The sequence below is a fragment of the Eptatretus burgeri genome, chromosome 8, assembly GCF_056783735.1.
Source record: "Eptatretus burgeri isolate ZD-2024b chromosome 8, Ebu_testis_v1, whole genome shotgun sequence".
Classification (NCBI taxonomy): domain Eukaryota; kingdom Metazoa; phylum Chordata; class Myxini; order Myxiniformes; family Myxinidae; genus Eptatretus; species Eptatretus burgeri.
The window spans coordinates 34,339,084-34,356,196 of record NC_140968.1 but is presented as its reverse complement, the minus strand read 5'-3'; the positions used below and the strand labels follow the sequence as shown (position 1 = coordinate 34,356,196).

The 17,113-nt window shown below is 44.3% G+C and overlaps 1 protein-coding gene across 4 annotated transcripts in view; it reads left to right on the top strand.

Moving 5' to 3' along the window:
* RABL3 (RAB, member of RAS oncogene family like 3) overlaps positions 1-15,981 on the top strand; it is an 18,615-nt gene extending 2,634 nt beyond the window's left edge. For 2 of the 4 annotated variants that reach the window (XM_085891477.1, XM_085891476.1), the window contains exons 3-8: positions 2,559-2,688; positions 7,129-7,243; positions 7,335-7,488; positions 7,723-7,794; positions 14,875-14,913; positions 15,122-15,981. In XM_085891477.1, coding sequence (XP_085747603.1) covers positions 2,559-2,688; positions 7,129-7,243; positions 7,335-7,488; positions 7,723-7,794; positions 14,875-14,913; positions 15,122-15,178 — 567 coding nt within the window. In that variant the 3' untranslated portion in view covers positions 15,179-15,981. Of the gene's footprint in view, positions 1-2,558; positions 2,689-7,128; positions 7,244-7,334; positions 7,489-7,722; positions 7,795-14,469; positions 14,914-15,121 lie in introns of all 4 variants that reach the window. The other 2 variants (XR_015060813.1, XM_085891478.1) reach the window with 2 other exon arrangements.
* Positions 15,982-17,113: the final 1,132 nt, after the last annotated feature.

The window sequence follows — 17,113 nt, the reverse complement described above, 5'->3', positions numbered from 1 at the left end:
TCGTGGAAGGAGTGTTCTTTTTCCATAGAAGTTCGACACCAACTGCTTGTGAAACCTTCCTTTCGTTACCCTCACATGCTTTTGTTCCTTCCCTCATGAGCCTTCTCAGTCTTTGAGCCTTCTGCTTATGCGAGCTTGTCCCGTTCACTTCTGCCTTGTGCTTCTCTCACAAACATAAACCTTCAAGGCACGCAAATTACTTTGCGTTCCATTATGGCCTCTTTTTCACATCCACTTTCTTCCCTCCTCCCACAAGCCTTCTCTCTCCCCCATTGCTCCGCAGCAGATGGGGGTGGGTCCACAACGTCACTTGTGGAAAATACCATGCCATTCTGACAGAACTTTATACTAAGCCCAAAGTCACGATGACAGCCCCCAGCCACCCCCCCCCCCGAACGTGCAAAACACCCACTCCTACTTCCTAATGTTCTGCACTGTATCACGCTTGTGAGAAGCGCCACACCTCATAGGCCACGACGAGCACCAAGCATCATGACCACGCATGTGAGATGCGACATGAACATGCATGTGAGAGCACGATACTTGCAAAATCCAAAAACAAATTTGACCTCAACAATAATTGGTGGTTGAATTCATTTACCAAATATGCAACTCTTAAAATTACAAGTCAATCAGATGAAAATTGACAATTCTAGAAATGCGACCTATGTTGACCTCAAAAATAATTGGTAGTTGAATTCATTGACCTGAAATAGAAATCCTCTTCAAATATCAAGTTAATCGGATGAAAATTGAGGATTTTAGAAATCTCACCTAAGTTCTTGACCTTTGGCCTATGTTGACCTTTTGACCTCAAAAATAATCTGCTTCTTGCTTATGCCAAACTCTACCATGTGGTGAAGTTTCGAGAAGATTGGTTTAAAATTGTGACCTGTAGGTGATTGACAGACAGACAGAATAACAAAATCGACTGACCAATATACTTGAAAATTATTCGATTTTGGGTACATTTATAACACAAGCAGTTTATTTATAAGTGAGGTCGAGGAAAGTATGTGTACAATAAGCAGACAATGGGTTTTATTACACAGGAATATGTACAGCAGGGGAAAGCATGGACTGATGAGGTGCGGCAAAAGAAAATACACGTATATGCAAAAGAGAAGACAGGGCAGAGCTAACCCAATCCTAAAACTTCTACAATCTTATTTACACAAACACAACCGGCACCATCAGAATCGTACCCGAGGAAATTAAATAGGCCTTGAAAGAAAGATGAGAGAAAGTTTGAAGTGGTTTCGACCTCATTTTACCGGGCACGGTTGACGGACTTGGGCAAATCCAATCGCTGAGGAGGGGGAAGAAGGAGGAAAACTAAAGGTGTCTCATATGCGTGATCGGAGGGGGGCGTGGTGATTGGCAGATGATGTGCAAGTGCAGTGCAGAGAGGAAGGTGTAAAATATGTGGATCAAGGGGGGTTGGAAGAGAGCAACGATGTGTGAGAAGATGGTCTAATCATTAGACTCTCATGTGATGTGGAATGGAGGCTCATAAGGCTCATAGTGGAGCACACACGACACACACACACGGACGTACAGACAAACACACAAGACACAACACAGTCACTGAGCTCGGGGAAAGTGCCGTCGCTTCCCAGTGCATTCTGGGTACCAGCGACTTCACAACAATGGTGCCACCTTTCTCACCGCACGCAGGGCATTTCCTGAAGAAAAATTTCCTCCTCTCCATGGATTCTAACCCATGGGGATTGTCTGTGCTCCTTTTTTATACGGTCTCAAGATTCGTGGAAGAATTAGAACACAACAGATCAGGACGCAACATAACAAAAGGAACAGCAGAAAAGGGGGTGGGGGGGCGGACAAAGAAGGTGTGAGTGAGTAAGGTTGATGGGTGGGGGATAATGCAGAGGATGGATAAGATTGTGGGGATGGAGTTGACGGATGTAGAAAAGATCATGGTTTGAGATGGGGGATGACTTGAAATGATTGTGGACAGCTGTCTTGAAAACCTGGAGGAAAGAATAACATTGAAGAGAATGTGAAAGTTGGTTCCACAGGTGGGAAAAAATTGTATTAAACAAATAAAAAGTTGAAGCCAAAAAAAAAAAAGTTAAAAATAAATCAAGAAAAGGTTGGCTTATGTAGAATCTGCCATTTTCAAATATATCTACGTTTTTAGCTGTTTTTTTTACTGCTAATATGTCGTGTTATTTTGATTCAAACAAAAATTTGAGGTTTAAAATTCTTGAAAAGGTCTTCCAGGATTATATTCTTATCTGTTATTGTACTTTCCATATTCGGTACTGCAATCATATATAAACGTAATGTTCAACCTTATTCCATGTTATATTTCTCTTTTGCCACCACTGGTCATCAACTCAGTGTATATGTCCTCCCTCAAAAACCGGTCTTAAAAACTGCTCAATCTGCTCCAATCCCTCCACTCTGACTTTTGTGAAGTACAGGGAGAACTTTAACGCCAATTTTCTGCAGTAATTGCTTTTTTCTGCATTTGCCTATTGTACCCGTGGAAGGATTGAGTAAAGTTGGATATGACATGCAATTTTTTTTTGTAGTTGCACGAATACAAAGAGGGGACACCGCTGGAAAAGACATTCTTCCTGGAGATGTGGGACATAGGAGGATCAGTGGGAAGTGCAAGCAGCATCAAGAGCACCCGTTCTCTTTTTTACAATGGTGTAAATGGTAATGTCTCGTTTAACAAGTAGTGATCATTTTCATTCATGTTGTTTCATTACTAGCCACTACACTTTCCTTTCATCACTCTCTCACCTTGGCTTTTCCTGTCTCTATTTGCTGCTGCCTTCCCCCGAATCTCCCTCAGTTTCTTTCCACTCGTGTACCTCACAGGACTGTACGGTGGACAAAATCACAACTCGGTGACTGATCGAGCAATGTACAAGTGAAAATAAACAATCTTGTCGACGATGTAAAACTGATCGATGACTTAAACTGATCATTAATTGCAAAAACAGGACCACTGGACCTGTAGCTTATCTGGGCCCTCACCTAATGTTGGAACCCACATTTGGTAGCATTCTGACTGGTGGATATGGAGAAGAAGGTTTGAAAGGAATAATACGATTTTTCCCAAAAGTTGACGAAGTTGTCAGGTCAGACCAGATTAGATCTGTCACTTGCTGCAGGTACCATGTAAACCTGTACTAACCTGTTTCATAGTCGGGTTGTCAGAAACTAAACAGTCTCCCCCACCAGGTTTCCTGGTGAGGAGGGTGGATGGATATGTACACCCTGCAGGATTAAAAACACAACCTGTAATAGGGTGGAGGAGCTCCTTGTAAGCCAACGACCATCCATATCTAGTTTCCAACTGTGTCTGTGGACGTCCTCTTGCAGTTGGGTTCCTTTTTATTTTTTTATTTTTCGGAGGTTGGTGGCAGGATTTGCACTCTGGCCACCGTAAAGTAAAACACTTCATTCAACAAAACCCACAAACCCAAAGAAAACTGAAAACCCACTACGTGGGAGTACCTCCTGTGCTGCTTCCCTTCGCAGGACAGCTCACCGGATGACGGGATTGGGGCAAAGCCTTCGGGACCCCTATTCCTTGATGAAGGGAGGAAAAGCATGGGGTAAACTTCCTGGGTCAGGTTGCAGTGGTGTCGTCCACCAGACAGTGGTCTCTTTGGGTTAACCTGAGGCGGTCCCTTAGGGTGGGTGCCTAGAATGTCCTATCCCTTCAAGTCCTGTGCTTGTCCTGTGCCTTCAAGACTACCATCCTTGATGTTGCCGGTGGATGTGTTTGAACTCGCCGTCGGGCATAGAAGAATTTTGTCTTTCAAGGCACACTGGATACCATTGACCAGAGTCGCAAGGCCAGGCTTAATGGCAGAGCTGAGCTGTTTAGGGAGTTGAGGCGTAAAACTGTATGTGCGCTGAGGGTGGTCAAGGAGGCCTATGTGTGTGGAATCTATGAGGGGGTGGAGCATCACCTGTGGTCAAGTGATTCTCATCCTGCTTACAGGGGAATTTGTGCATTGCATTCCTCCAAGCTTGTCCTTCGGTATACTGCAATTTGAGCGGAGGGTGATGGGCTCTTGATTGAGGAGTCCGAAGTGAAGGCCCGCTGGGCCGGTTACTTTCAGTGGCTGTACCAGGCTGACCCACCAGATGTTGAGTTGGATGTCAGGGATGTTACTTTCCCCATTGCCGACCCTCCAATCAACTGTGATCCACATTAGTTTGTGAAAACACAGGTTGTGATAAACTGGTTGAAAAGGGGTAAGGCTTCTGTGGGATCTTCTAGGATCTGTGGCATCAATGCTGAACTTCTCAAGGCTGGTGGAAATGCTGTACTCATGTCGTTGCATGCAATTCTGTTCTCTGCCTGGAACACTGGCATCGTCCCAGCTGATTGGAAGAGGGGCCTTGTTGTCCCTTTCTGGAAAGGGAAGCGTGATCACCAGGACTGCAACAATTACCGAGGGGTAATGCTGCTGTCGATGCTGGACAAAGTCTTTGCTCGGATAATTATTGATGGGGTTCGCCACCATCTGCTTGAGCACCAGTGCCCAGAGCAGTCAGGCTTTACACCAAAGAGGTCAATTGTTGACCGTATGCTTGCTCTTCGGGTCCTCACCAAACGCAGACGAGAGTTTCGGCAGGGGCTGCTTGTAGCCTATGTTGATCTCTGCAAAGCATTCGATGCAGTGAATCGGGATGCCCTCTGGAGGATTCTTGATCTTTGTAGGGTGCCACCAAAATCAATCAACCTAATGGCTGAACTATACTCTGGAGCTCAGAGTGCTGTGAGATGTGGTTTTACTATCTCTGACTTATTTTCAGTTGTTACTGGAGTTCGTCAGGGATGTGCTGCCCCCCATGCTTTTCAGCACTTGTATAGACTGCATTCTGGGGCAGATATCAGAGAGATCAAGCTGCGGTGCATCTTTTAGGAATATCAAGATCTATTTTGCAGACGATGCAGTCGATGATTTTGCAGTCATCTTTGAATTTGCAGAGACTCTGGATATCCTTTTGGAGGTGGTGAATGGAGAGTCGGAGCCGCTAGGATTACGGGTTTCCTGTGTCAAAACTAAGATCCAGCCTTTCATTGACATCTTGGATCCTGGTTTCTTGTCTGGACCTGTTTGTGTTGAGGATGTTGAGGTCACAGAGAGATTCACTTCCCTTGGCAGTGATATTCATGTCTCTGCTGGCTGTGATCCAGAGGTCAATAGACATCTGGCTCAGGCCTGGGGAGTCATGGATTCACTGGATCATGGGGTGTGGGGCTGTCGGTACCTGTGCGGGAGGACGAAAGTCCGAGTCTTCAGGTCCTTGGTGCTTCCAGTCTTGCTCTACTGGTGTGAGGTCTTCTGACCAAGGATCTGAGATGGAGACTTCACTCCTTTGGTACCATTTCTCTTCGGAGAATCCTTGACTATCGCTGATCGGACTTTGTGCCAAAGAGCGGTTGCTAAGAGAGACTCAAATGAGATTTGTTACCTGCATAGTCCGTGAGCGTCAGCTGCGGCTGTATGGACATGTGGCTTGATTTCCTGATGCTAATCCTGCTCACCAGATTTTCTCAGCGAGGGAGCCTCATGAGTCGAGAAGGCCAATGGGCCAACCACGTGCTTCGTGGTTGCAGCAGGTTGATCGGCATCTCAAGGAGATGGGGATGGGCCATGCATCTGCCTGGGAGGATGGCCAGATGGAGGCCTCTGGAGTACCGGCGGAAAGTGGATGAAGCAATGTGCTTCTCTGGCACATGTTGCCATACCTGACCTGACATTGACTAAGTCGGTCATTTTGACACACTTCCGGTCACATTATCGGCTATGACTTCCTCATTTTATCATCCCGACCCTGGCCTAATGTTGTAATCCAAATTTGGTAGCATTCTGACTGCTGGGTCTGGAGAAGATTTTGTAAGGAATTTGCACGACCACCATTTTTACACACTTCCGGTGACATGATCAGCATGGCCTCCGCAATTTAACATCAGGACCTTATCCTAATGTTGTCACCCGAATTTGGTAGCATTTTGACTGGTGGGTCTGGAGAAGATTTTGAAGGAATTTACTAAGCCGGCTATTTTGAGCTACTTTAAGTTATGTGACCAGAACAAGCTTTGCAATCCCTGTTACCAGTCAGGAGAGAAGTGTTGCTGCCAAATTTCAGCCAGATCAGCCCAGTGGTTTGCCGTGAGAAGTCGAAATAGGAGACAGACGGACAGTTTACTATGACAATACTTTATGTGGAATTTAAATTATAGATAAGCTAATAATAACTAGAGTGATGTCAATGGCACTTCATCGCAAACCCCTACACTTCCCACCAAAAGCAAAGTTGAAAGATGGCAAAACGTTCCACCGGATTTGACCCAATATAAAATTGATTTAAACATTTTTTTTCCCGTCTTGACTCCTGTGACCCTAAGTCACCACCCCCTAGAACATGAACCAGAGGTCAAATCCCCCCAAAAAGAATTGTTGCATATTTCATGCATCCCCCAATTCTGATTGCATAAACAAAGTTTCATTTGAAAATGTGCCCGTAATTGTTTCCCTCCCCCCCCCTTTTTTGACCCAGCCCCAGGGGCAGGGCCAAAATGACACCTCTCTCATACCTTCATGCCATGTGGTGATCATGACTATCAAGTTTGGTGAATTTCTGCCCAACCGTTTAGGAGGAGAAAGTGTAACAGACAGGCAGACAGATGGAGCAGATTACAACATCCCCTTATTTGTTTTCTTTTCTTTTCGAAAAGCACGATGATAATAAGAATTAGGATAAGGACAATATCATGGCCGAGTTTGAAGCATCATTGGCTAGATGAGTATGAAAATGTATAATTAAGGTGAAAAGGACTTTGAATACAAAATGTAGATATACAATGTAGATATACACATGCACATAACCCCCCCCCCCTTCCCCAATCCTCAACCCCCACCCTGGCTGCTCCCAAAGAGAGCTGGTGTTTATAGTCTTCAAAAATTCAGGGGGGAAATAACTTTCATAATTCCTAATAATCGTGACTTTCAAACATCTCTTGGGGAAAATAAGTAACATGTACTGGTGAGTAAATAATCAGCACTGAGGTAAAATGATATGCTTGTCATTGCTTACTTGTGTTTATAGAGCTTTGTTTATTCACAGGAATAATCTTGGTGCACGATTTGACAAACAAGAAGTCTTGTCAAAACCTGCGTGGCTGGCTCACCGAGGTGCTGAATAGAGAGTCTGCACCCACGGGTGTGCTTGTCACCAATGGGTCAGCCATGTTCCTTCCATATTTGTGTCCATTCTTCATTCTCTTGTCTATCTGTATGCTATGTGTATTATGACATTGTCGTTTCCTTTAGGGATGCGGCTGAACGAGAGCGTCTTGCCGATTCTCAGACTCCTCTGCTTATGGTTGGGACCAAGCTGGATCAGGTTCCTGAAGCCCACCGTTCTTCCCTCCTCTCTCGTGTTGCCTTCTTTGCTGAGGACCTTGCGGCTAATGAGATGATCCTGGTATTGGAATGTTGGGGGTATTTTAGGGGGATAGGAAAGAGGTTAGGTTCGGTGGTTAACATTAGATTCTGAAAGTGTCATCAGCGATGCCGTCACCATTCTCCCCTCTAAAACATAAAGGATCAAGTCCTGGCTTTTCCCATTGAAGTCTAACAAGGGCTATTATCAGAAATGTGAAATTGATCACAGTATTGTGACTGTGCAAGTCGTGATGGTACTGTTTCTTTCCTGCAGGACTGCACAAATCCTCGTTACTTAGCTGCTGGCTCTTCCAATGCAGTCAAACTCAGCCGATTCTTTGACAAGGTAAAAAGCTTCAAACTGTCCTCATTTTGGTCATTTCCTCCAGAATTGTTGTAATAGGACTGATTGTGAAATATAATGACTTTATATAATCATTTGAAGTTGTAACAAAAATTATTTTCTTTTTTAACAAAAAGGAAAAAACACTGCAGCATTGTTTTGCATGATGATGTATCGAAACGATAGGGATAAAAACGTTCTCAAAGTATAAAATTGCCAAGTAAGAAATGCGTTATAAATATTTTTTTATTTTTTTTTTACTAATGTTGAGGAAATGAGGCCAAGTGGGTTAAAGATGATTAATACAAAGCAATTATTTCCTTCGTATTGTATATGTCTTAGCTTAAGCGTAGTGTAATTAAATGAAATGCGAGAAATGTATCGCTTATATAATAAATATACACTGTCTTCCCCTCCTCATGTTTGTGTGTGAAAATCAGCATTCCTGCCTATGTTTTATGTTCTACCCTTTGGAATCGGTCATTTATGTCTCTCTCTAGCGTTCGCTAAGTTTTGGCAGGGAAAGGCGCCCAACCGTCACCATCGGGCCGCTTTACCTCAGAGCCCAATGAAGGACGTCTCGAACAAGCTCGTCCCGCCCACCAGACCGATTGGTACCAAATAATGAGTGAAAGGGGAAGGGGTATGGAGCGTCATGGGTGACACACGTACCCGAGGCCATAAAAGGCGGGGGCATGAGATTGGGGAGGAGAATCTGGGAGATGTCACACCAGAGGCCGTGCCCAATCAGATGTCCAGAGAGACAAGCCCTGCCCCGCCGAAGACACGCCTCTTTCTTCTCAGCCGCAGGACAAGACGTTCATCTCCACCACCTGCCTGGACTATGCGGACACATCATTCAGGCTTTGATGAGTTTACCTGCAACTTTCTACTTCAACTGTCCTTCCCTATTGTCTGTCTCACATTGTATGACTGCCGGACCATAAGTTATACAACGAAGCATATCTTGTTTGTTTGGTACCGTGGGTGCGTATTCGGCAGTGGATAAGGGGATACTTTATTTATTACGTACTGCATATTTGTTCTTATTTCTTTGTGTAATCCCTACCAATGACCATTTTTTCTCTTCTTAAATACAAGCAAATGCAACCCATCGCTTCGCTGATGGGAGTACGAGATGGGTGGGTGAGGAGGTAAGGGAGGGATAGAGGAGGGAGGATGGGTGGTGGTGCTTGGAGGGGTGAGGAAGGGGGTGGGGAGGGCGTCGCTGCACCAAACATCGCTATACACTCTGGGAGGATGGGGGAAAGAGGAGGTAGGTGGGGAGGGGGTTTGAGGAGGTAAGCGTGAGGGGAGGGGTTCTCGACCTGCGTTTGGAAGTTGGACTTGTGGAGAAGGGTGAGAGGGGGAGGGTAATGCAGGATTGAATGAAATGGGGAACGTTAAAACAGCACGTTAATACAGCAAGCGGAGACCACCGGGAGATGTCCATAGAGGGTGGAGAGGGGAAGGGGTAAGCGTGGGGGGAGGTGGAGGGAAGACAGCGTGATTGTGAGGGAAGGCAGCGTGATTGTGAGGGAAGGCAGCATGATGGGAAGGAAAGACAGAATGAGGGAAAGGGAAAGTGGAGTGAGGGGAAGGGAAGGTAGTGCAAGGGGAGGGGAAGGCAGCATGAGGGAAAGGGAATGGAAGGCTGCATGAGGGGCGGGGAATGGAAGGCTGCATGAGAGGTGAGGAAAGGAAGGCAGCGTGTGGGGTGGGGAAGGGAATGGCGATGAAACGCGACCAAACAACAACATTTTCTTTTTAACTGCCGGGTTCTATATAAAACTGGGCAGGAACATTTAAAACCCGTGCAATCTACCTACCATACATGCTCACACATGCAGCAACCTTTGCATCCCTCTGGTCTGCTCACTTCGAATCTGATTTGTACATGCTACCCAATGGGGAAACAGTTTTAAATTCAAAACTAAATCATCAGTCCTTAACAGTCCCCTTAACAAAGGGGGAGGGGTGGGGAAGCAGGGTGAGGGGGAGGGGTGGATGAGAGAGGGAGAGGCAGAGGAAAGGGGGGGAGAGGGATTGGGGGTGGGAGAGGGATAGGGGTAGTGGAGAGAGAGAGGGGTGGGATGGGAGAGGAAGAGGGATGAGAGAGGAAGAGGAGAGGAGAGGAGAGGAGGAGGTGGGAGAAGGGGAAGATAGGGAGAGGGGTGGGGGAAGAGAGGGGTGAGAGAGGGAGGTGTGTGTGTGTGTGTGTGTGTGTGTGTGTGTGTGTGTGTGTGTGTGTGTGTGTGTGTGTGTGTGCGTGCGTGCACGTGTGTGTGCACGCGTGTGTGTGTGGACAAGGGGGGAGGGGGGAAAGAAAGAAAGATGGGGGCGGGAGAGGGGATTGGGTGAGAGAGAAGTGGGGAGAGGAGAGGGGGAGGGGATTCCATCAGATGTGATGCTCAGTTTAACGTCCATCCAAGAGACGACACACATTGATGAATCAACCTGCCTGTGAAAAACTGGGATGACATTTTCTAGCTCGGTCGGGAGTCTAACCTTTCATAGACAGCTTAGAGAGCGAGCGCACGTACCTTTCGGCTATCCTGCATGATGTGACGGGCAATTCATTGCTTTATAACAACTGAAATATTTTTTACTCATTGTAATCATCCAATTTATTTTGCCTTCCTAACTCAGGTATCGAACCGTGGTATCGCCATTGAAGCTTGAAGAGTGCGCAAAATGGTTTAACCAAGCACTCTGACGATATGGTTGAAGAAAAATTTTAAAAACCAGAACATTTCATTTTTTTATATTTATTTATCTATGCCAAAGTGATGGGTCGTATAATGAAAGATCATACCAAAAGGGGCAAAGTGGTTAAAATGAAATTTACAACGCCTTTTTCACCACAGAAAAACGCAGAGCCAAATGCTGGCGAGTGGGCTCTGAACTTTGTTCAAGTCGATCGATATACAGTATTCAGTGACGGTGCGAGTATTGTAGAGCGCTCGCCAAGTGGCTTAAGCACTCAAGGAAGCACCCCAACGGATACCTTGCCAAACGATTAGCGTTCGCCAATCCGTCACATTAAACACCTCCCGGAGATGCCTAAAATGGGAAACTACACTACATGGCCAAAAGTATGTGGACACCTGCCTGTCCAACATCTCATTCCAAAATCATGGGCATTAATCTGGAGTTGGTCCCCGCTTTGCTGCTATAACAGCCTCCACTCTTCTGGGAAGGCTTTCCACTAGATGTTGGAACATTGCTGCGGGGATATGCTTCCATTCAGCCAAAAGAGCATTATTAGTGAGGTGGGGCACTGATTTTGGGCGATTAGATTTGGTTCGCAGTCGGCGTTCCAATTTATCCCAAAGGTGTTCGATGGGGTTGAGGTCAGGGCTCAGTGCAGACCAGTCAAGTTCTTCCACACCGATCTCGATGAACCATTTCTGTATGGACCTCGCTTTGTGCACGGGGGCATTGTCATGCTGAAACAGGAAAGGGCCTTCCCCAAACTGTTGCCACAAAGTTGGAAGCACAGAATCGTCTGGAATGTCATTGTATTCTGCAGTGTTGAGATTTCCCTCACTGGAACTAAGGAGGAGCTTAGAGTTGGAGCCTGAACCATGAAAAACAGCCACAGACCATTATTCCTCCTCCACCAAACTTTACAGTTGTTACTATGCATTTGGACAGGTAGTGTTCTTCTGGCGTCCGTCAGACTGCCAGATGGTGAAGCGTGATTTATCATTCCATAGAACACGTTTCCACTGCTCCAGAGTCCAATGGCGGTGAGCTGTACACCACTCCAGCCGACGCTTGGCATTGCGCATGGTAATCTTAGGCTGTGTGCGGCTGCTCGGCCATGGAAACCCATGTCATGAAACTCTCTACACACTGCTTGTGGTGATGTTGCTTCCAGAGGCAATTTAGAACTCAGTAGTGAGTGTTACAACCGATGACAGACGAATTTTCCACGCTGCGCACTTCAGCACTCTGTGGTCCCGTTTTGTGAACTTGTGTGGCCTATCACTTTGTGGCTGAGCTGTTGTTGCTCCTTGACGTTTCCACTTCATAATAACAGCACTTACAGTTGACCGGGGAAGCTCTAGCAGGACAAAAATTTGACTTGTTGGAAAGGTAGCATCCTTTGACGGTGCCACGTTGAAAGTCAATGAGCTCTTCAGTATGGCCCATTCAACTGCCAATGTTTGTCAATGGAGATTGCATGGTTGTATGCTTGATTTTATACACCTGTCAGCAATGGGTGTGGCTGAAATAGCCAAATCCACTAATTAGAAAGGGTGTCCGCATACTTTTGTCCATGTAGTGAATGTCCGAGTTGGATGAATGAACACTTTTTTTAGCAATGGGAATTGCTGCTAAGTTCAATTCTGGAGCTTAATTTTGTAATTCGGCTTCGTTTTAGAGATCCTCGAGGTTATGGCACGTGCGGAAATGAAATAAATCCACAAACCCTGATGTCTCCGGGCATTTATAAGCTTTGCGATGTATCCAGCGATTCATAGGTATGATGATCAAGCATTCGATTGGAGGAGTGAGGAAAGTGAAAAAAAAAAACGATTGTTAAGAAATCATTGCGGCTTGTTCCGCAAGTCAAGGCATTGTCGAGCAGGCCATAAAAAAAATGGTGTCCAAGGATGCGCCTGATAAAGGATATAATTAAGGCCATTAATTATCTTAAAAAGGGGTGTTTGGGTTAATTAAAACACCCAATTTTCATTCATGCACTCCCTTGAAATTCCCTTGGTATGCATGCAAAGTTTCAGGCTGCTGGGTTTCATGGTTTTGGAGTTATGGAGGACACACACACACACACACACACACACACACACACACACACACACACACACACACACACACACACACACACACACACACACACACACACACTCTGACATTTATTCATGTTGATACCTGGTCTCCGGGTGAATTCTGGCTGCTGTGGTTCTCCTTGGGGTGATTAAGAAAGACCGTTGAAGGCTAATTAGCTATTGTGAGTCAACACCGTACACCTGGATCATATCGCATATCAGACTCGCCCGGTCTCATTTGCATACAACATGCGGCGCCTCATTGGAGTGATGCTCGGTGGATTTGGACTTCCAATTTGCACGGTATCGTGACTTTTAGACACGTGAGGAAGACCTCGAAGCGATCGACCATTGTGGTTATGTTGATACGACGTGTTGGACACATACCGGGCAACCAGAGTGACTGAAGACCGTAACAATATGTTAATCTAAGGCTCATAATGGGGCTTTCACATAAATCACATGCAGGATCATCACATTAAGATCCGATGGACAAATACATTATATCTGGGATTTGAACCTGAGTTCTAAGCATCATATCAATCGGTTCCAAAGGAAGCATAAAATGGACCAACCCAGTTTTGATTTGAAAAATGAAATGGAAGGGGCCAAGGGTGAAACGGCACAACCGAGCCTAATGTGGCTCCATTTTTATTTACACAACCGTCACAGCTTTTTGAAAGCATTTTTGGTTGCACTTTAATCTGTAAATGAAATTATTGTGAACATGAAACTGGAAAAGAGAAGAAAGAGAGGTGGGGAAGAAACGGTGGTCTGCCAAAATAGGGTTGGGTTTTGTGTAATGTGTGCCTGGTGGGGGGTTAATGGGTCAGGAAACGGTCATGTGTAGTGATGAGGGATGATATGAATGAGATGGTGGTCTACCATCACCTTGATCCAGTGGAGGAAAGAGTGTGAAGTCTGAGAAAGGGGCTTCTTGCAATGGGAGAAAAGAGGGTGGAAAGTCTGGGATTTTAGGAGTTGCACAAACATTTTTGGTTTCTGGCAGAGGACGCCTTTCTTCTCTGTTCCGAATGACTCGCTTGCAGAGTTAAGTATACTGTTCTGAATTTGTCTCTCTGCCGTGGATTGTTGTCCACTTTTGTTCATGTCGATTGCTGTTCATATCATGTGCTTGTTGCTGTGTCTTCTTGCATGCCTGTGTTTCTTATATTGATTAGATATTCAGAAAACGCTTGCTATGTTCAATACTTTTTTTTCAACATTTCCATTTTATTCATACTAGTAGAGTACCCGCCCTCTGGGTGATCTTGTTCCAAGCATGTAACACGATCGTCTGACACATACTTTTATTTAGGTGTGTATAGGCAACTGACATCTCTGTATTCGCAAAAAAAAATAAAAACCCGGGTTACATGCATGAAGCAAAAACATATATATATATATATATATATATATATATATATATATATATATATATATATATATATATATATATATATATATATATATATATATATATATATATATATATATATATATATATATATATATATACTGCTTATAATTCAAAACACCTCACTGTACTGGAAAACATGGAGACAGGAATACTGCACTGTAAATGGTGGAGACTTGTAATACCCTTTCCCACCAGCAGGCGGCGCTACACGATACATATTTACATACATAGAAAATGTGTCCCCCCCCCCCCCATGATCACCAGCAAAGATGAAAACACCCCTATACATTAATTGGGTCATGCTGATCCTATGTAGCAAGTGTGGATGTAATCAGCCCAGAACTGTAGGAGTTGCGTGACAAACACTAGGTCCATGAGTTATAGTGAAGATAACAGTAATAAATCACCCTATCATACAGTATTTCTGATTTTACATCGCCTTTCATTCTACCTACCACACAGATGAGAAAAGGAGATGAAAAAACCAGCTGATATGTCAATAATTTATTCGCACAATTTTTAAAGGATGAAAGTTAATTTTTCGCTGAGTACCCCTTCTAGTACACTGAAAAAAGGGCCCTCTTACCCTACTTTGTGCTTGTTTGATGGCTTTGTTTTCTGGCCACATGTTTGGCACAGTCTGTAATCTCATTATACTCTACAACGTTTGGTTTGCTCATCCACACTTTGGACTTTGCTAAATTTATTGCAGTGTAAGAATTTATTTTGAACAATGTGATAGTAATCAAGCATTTTTTTCTGGTCTAGCTGTTGTTGAGAGGTTGCTTGTTGAGGGGTTTTTTTGTTTTATTTTTAAACTGTCACTGTACATAATTTAAAATAAAATAAAATTGTTTTGAATCCCAGGTGATTGAGAGGAGATATTTTGTGAAGGAAACATGCGTGGTAAGGTTTTTACCTGCACAGGATGAATGGTGGATTTGGAATGACAGAGTGCCTACAGTTTTGATGCGCACACTTCTGGGTGAACTGCATATGAATGCCAATCACATTAGAAATACAACAGAAATTGTTTCCAGGAGAAACACCTTTGAGTTGACTGGCTTGGTTGATGTTGCCCTTTGTTTATTTTTTATTATTATTTTTACTGCAGATGGGGACGGAGCGTTGGCGAGCAAGTTTTGCGTACAAAGGCAGACATTTTGATTGAACATTGCCACTGCTATCAGCTCACCTTTTTGGGCAAAGTGACAGAAATGGGACTGTGGTTGATCTCGTACACAGACGTGGGTTTTGTGACAGTACCTGCCAACCACTCTTAAGTATCCCATTTTACAGCACATTGCTTTGTCACATCGAGTGTTGTTGAACTTTGACTGTTTCACCACTGCTACGAACAGAAGTGTTCATACTAAAGTTAAAACACTCAGGAATTCTTTGAGTGCAATACATGCTTTGCACATCAATCACCAAAGTGTTTGTTCGAATGACATCTTTGTATCCTTATCTGCGTAAGGACAAAGTATCATGTGATCATGTCTTCATCACATTGGCAGCAGCTGGAAGATGATTGTCAACAAGCCCCAGATGGTGGTTTATGCATATGTCACTGAAATTTAATCCTCTCGGTTCACAAATATAAGGAATAACACAACGTCTCATCTGCTGAGTTGGGTATGTGCCGAGGGATAAATAACACAACTTGTGCGAAGTTTCTACCTCCAACTCTAGCTGTGAAGGGGTGCCAATTGAGATGCAAGGGTTGTACACCTCTGCAAATCCCCAGTGTTTTTCTTGACTTTGACAAAGATACTTCATGTCTTTGTTCTTATGACATGTACACATACAAATGTACTGCATGAGTTGGGCAGAAGTTGGAGATATTGTTTGAAACCTTGGTCCAAGGTAGACCTTTGTTCAACCAAGCAGCCGATATGTTCTTGGTCATTCTGTTGGACACTGTTGTGCACCCTGTCACTGCAATTTAAATAAATATCTTTTCAAAAGCAATAATCAGATTTCTTGCTGTTATTTCTTTTTCACCCCATGCACGTGAAGCGAAAAACGGGGTTAAGCAATTGGTTCACTTTGTCTGTCTGTCCACAAACTTCAGTTTATGATTGAGGAACAACTTATTTCAATTGAATGTTATTTTTGTCTCCAGGTGGGTAACACCAACCTGGACGGATAGCTGAACGGTTTTAACTCGGAGGCGAACAGCTGAGATCCTTGAAGATTATGGCATGCGCGGGATGAAAGGCGGTGAAGGCACGTACCATGGGAAGCACACGGGTTTATCCTCAAACCCACGACTAACAAACAAACAAGGAAATTCAACAATAATAACTTAATAAATAAACATATCTCAAGGGTGATGATGAAAATTAATCAAGCGTGAGGAAATGAAAAGTGAGGTAAACTAAATCCTAATTTCAGACATCTCCACTAAGTCACAAAAACAGACAAGGGGGAAGATAAAAATAAAAGAAATTCCTCCCTTTATGGCGGCACTCAGCTTTGTGTCCAGAGATGTCCTTTTGGAGCCTGGTATCGTCGAACCGTGTCACCACCACGTGGAAAAAACGTACTAAAATGGTGCCAAGTTGCTCCTTGTGGCAACATCCATGAGGTAATGCGTGTGACGTCTTCAACGCCAGGAGCCCACAAACCGCCATAGTTTCTTCTCACAATCGAGATTGCCACACCGCTCCCTCTAAGTTCCAGGTCCACACACACCAATGGCGCCGCCTTTCTCCTTGATCACACAACGAGGCCACTGCCGAGGCTGCCGAGATAAGACCAAGAGACGCGCTCCTCTTCTTCTCTCCTCAAAGCATACAACTTCACGACCCAGCCAAACGGTCAATGGCTAGCATCTTGTTTGTCTCTGAATTAGTCCCACCGCACATGCGCAGACAGGAGTGAGATACTTTTTTATTCTGCCTGCCTGGCAGTCAACCAAAGTTAAAAAATCATTCCAAACGGGAAACTTACTGTTGTTAATGACGTCTGATGTAACGTGTTGGACTAATGTAATGTAACGTGTTGATAAGGTGGTGTAAAAGATGCTGCATCAATGGCGGTAAACTTCGGAAAAAAGTTAAATATCTCTACAACCTTTCAAGTATTTATTTTATTTCAATTA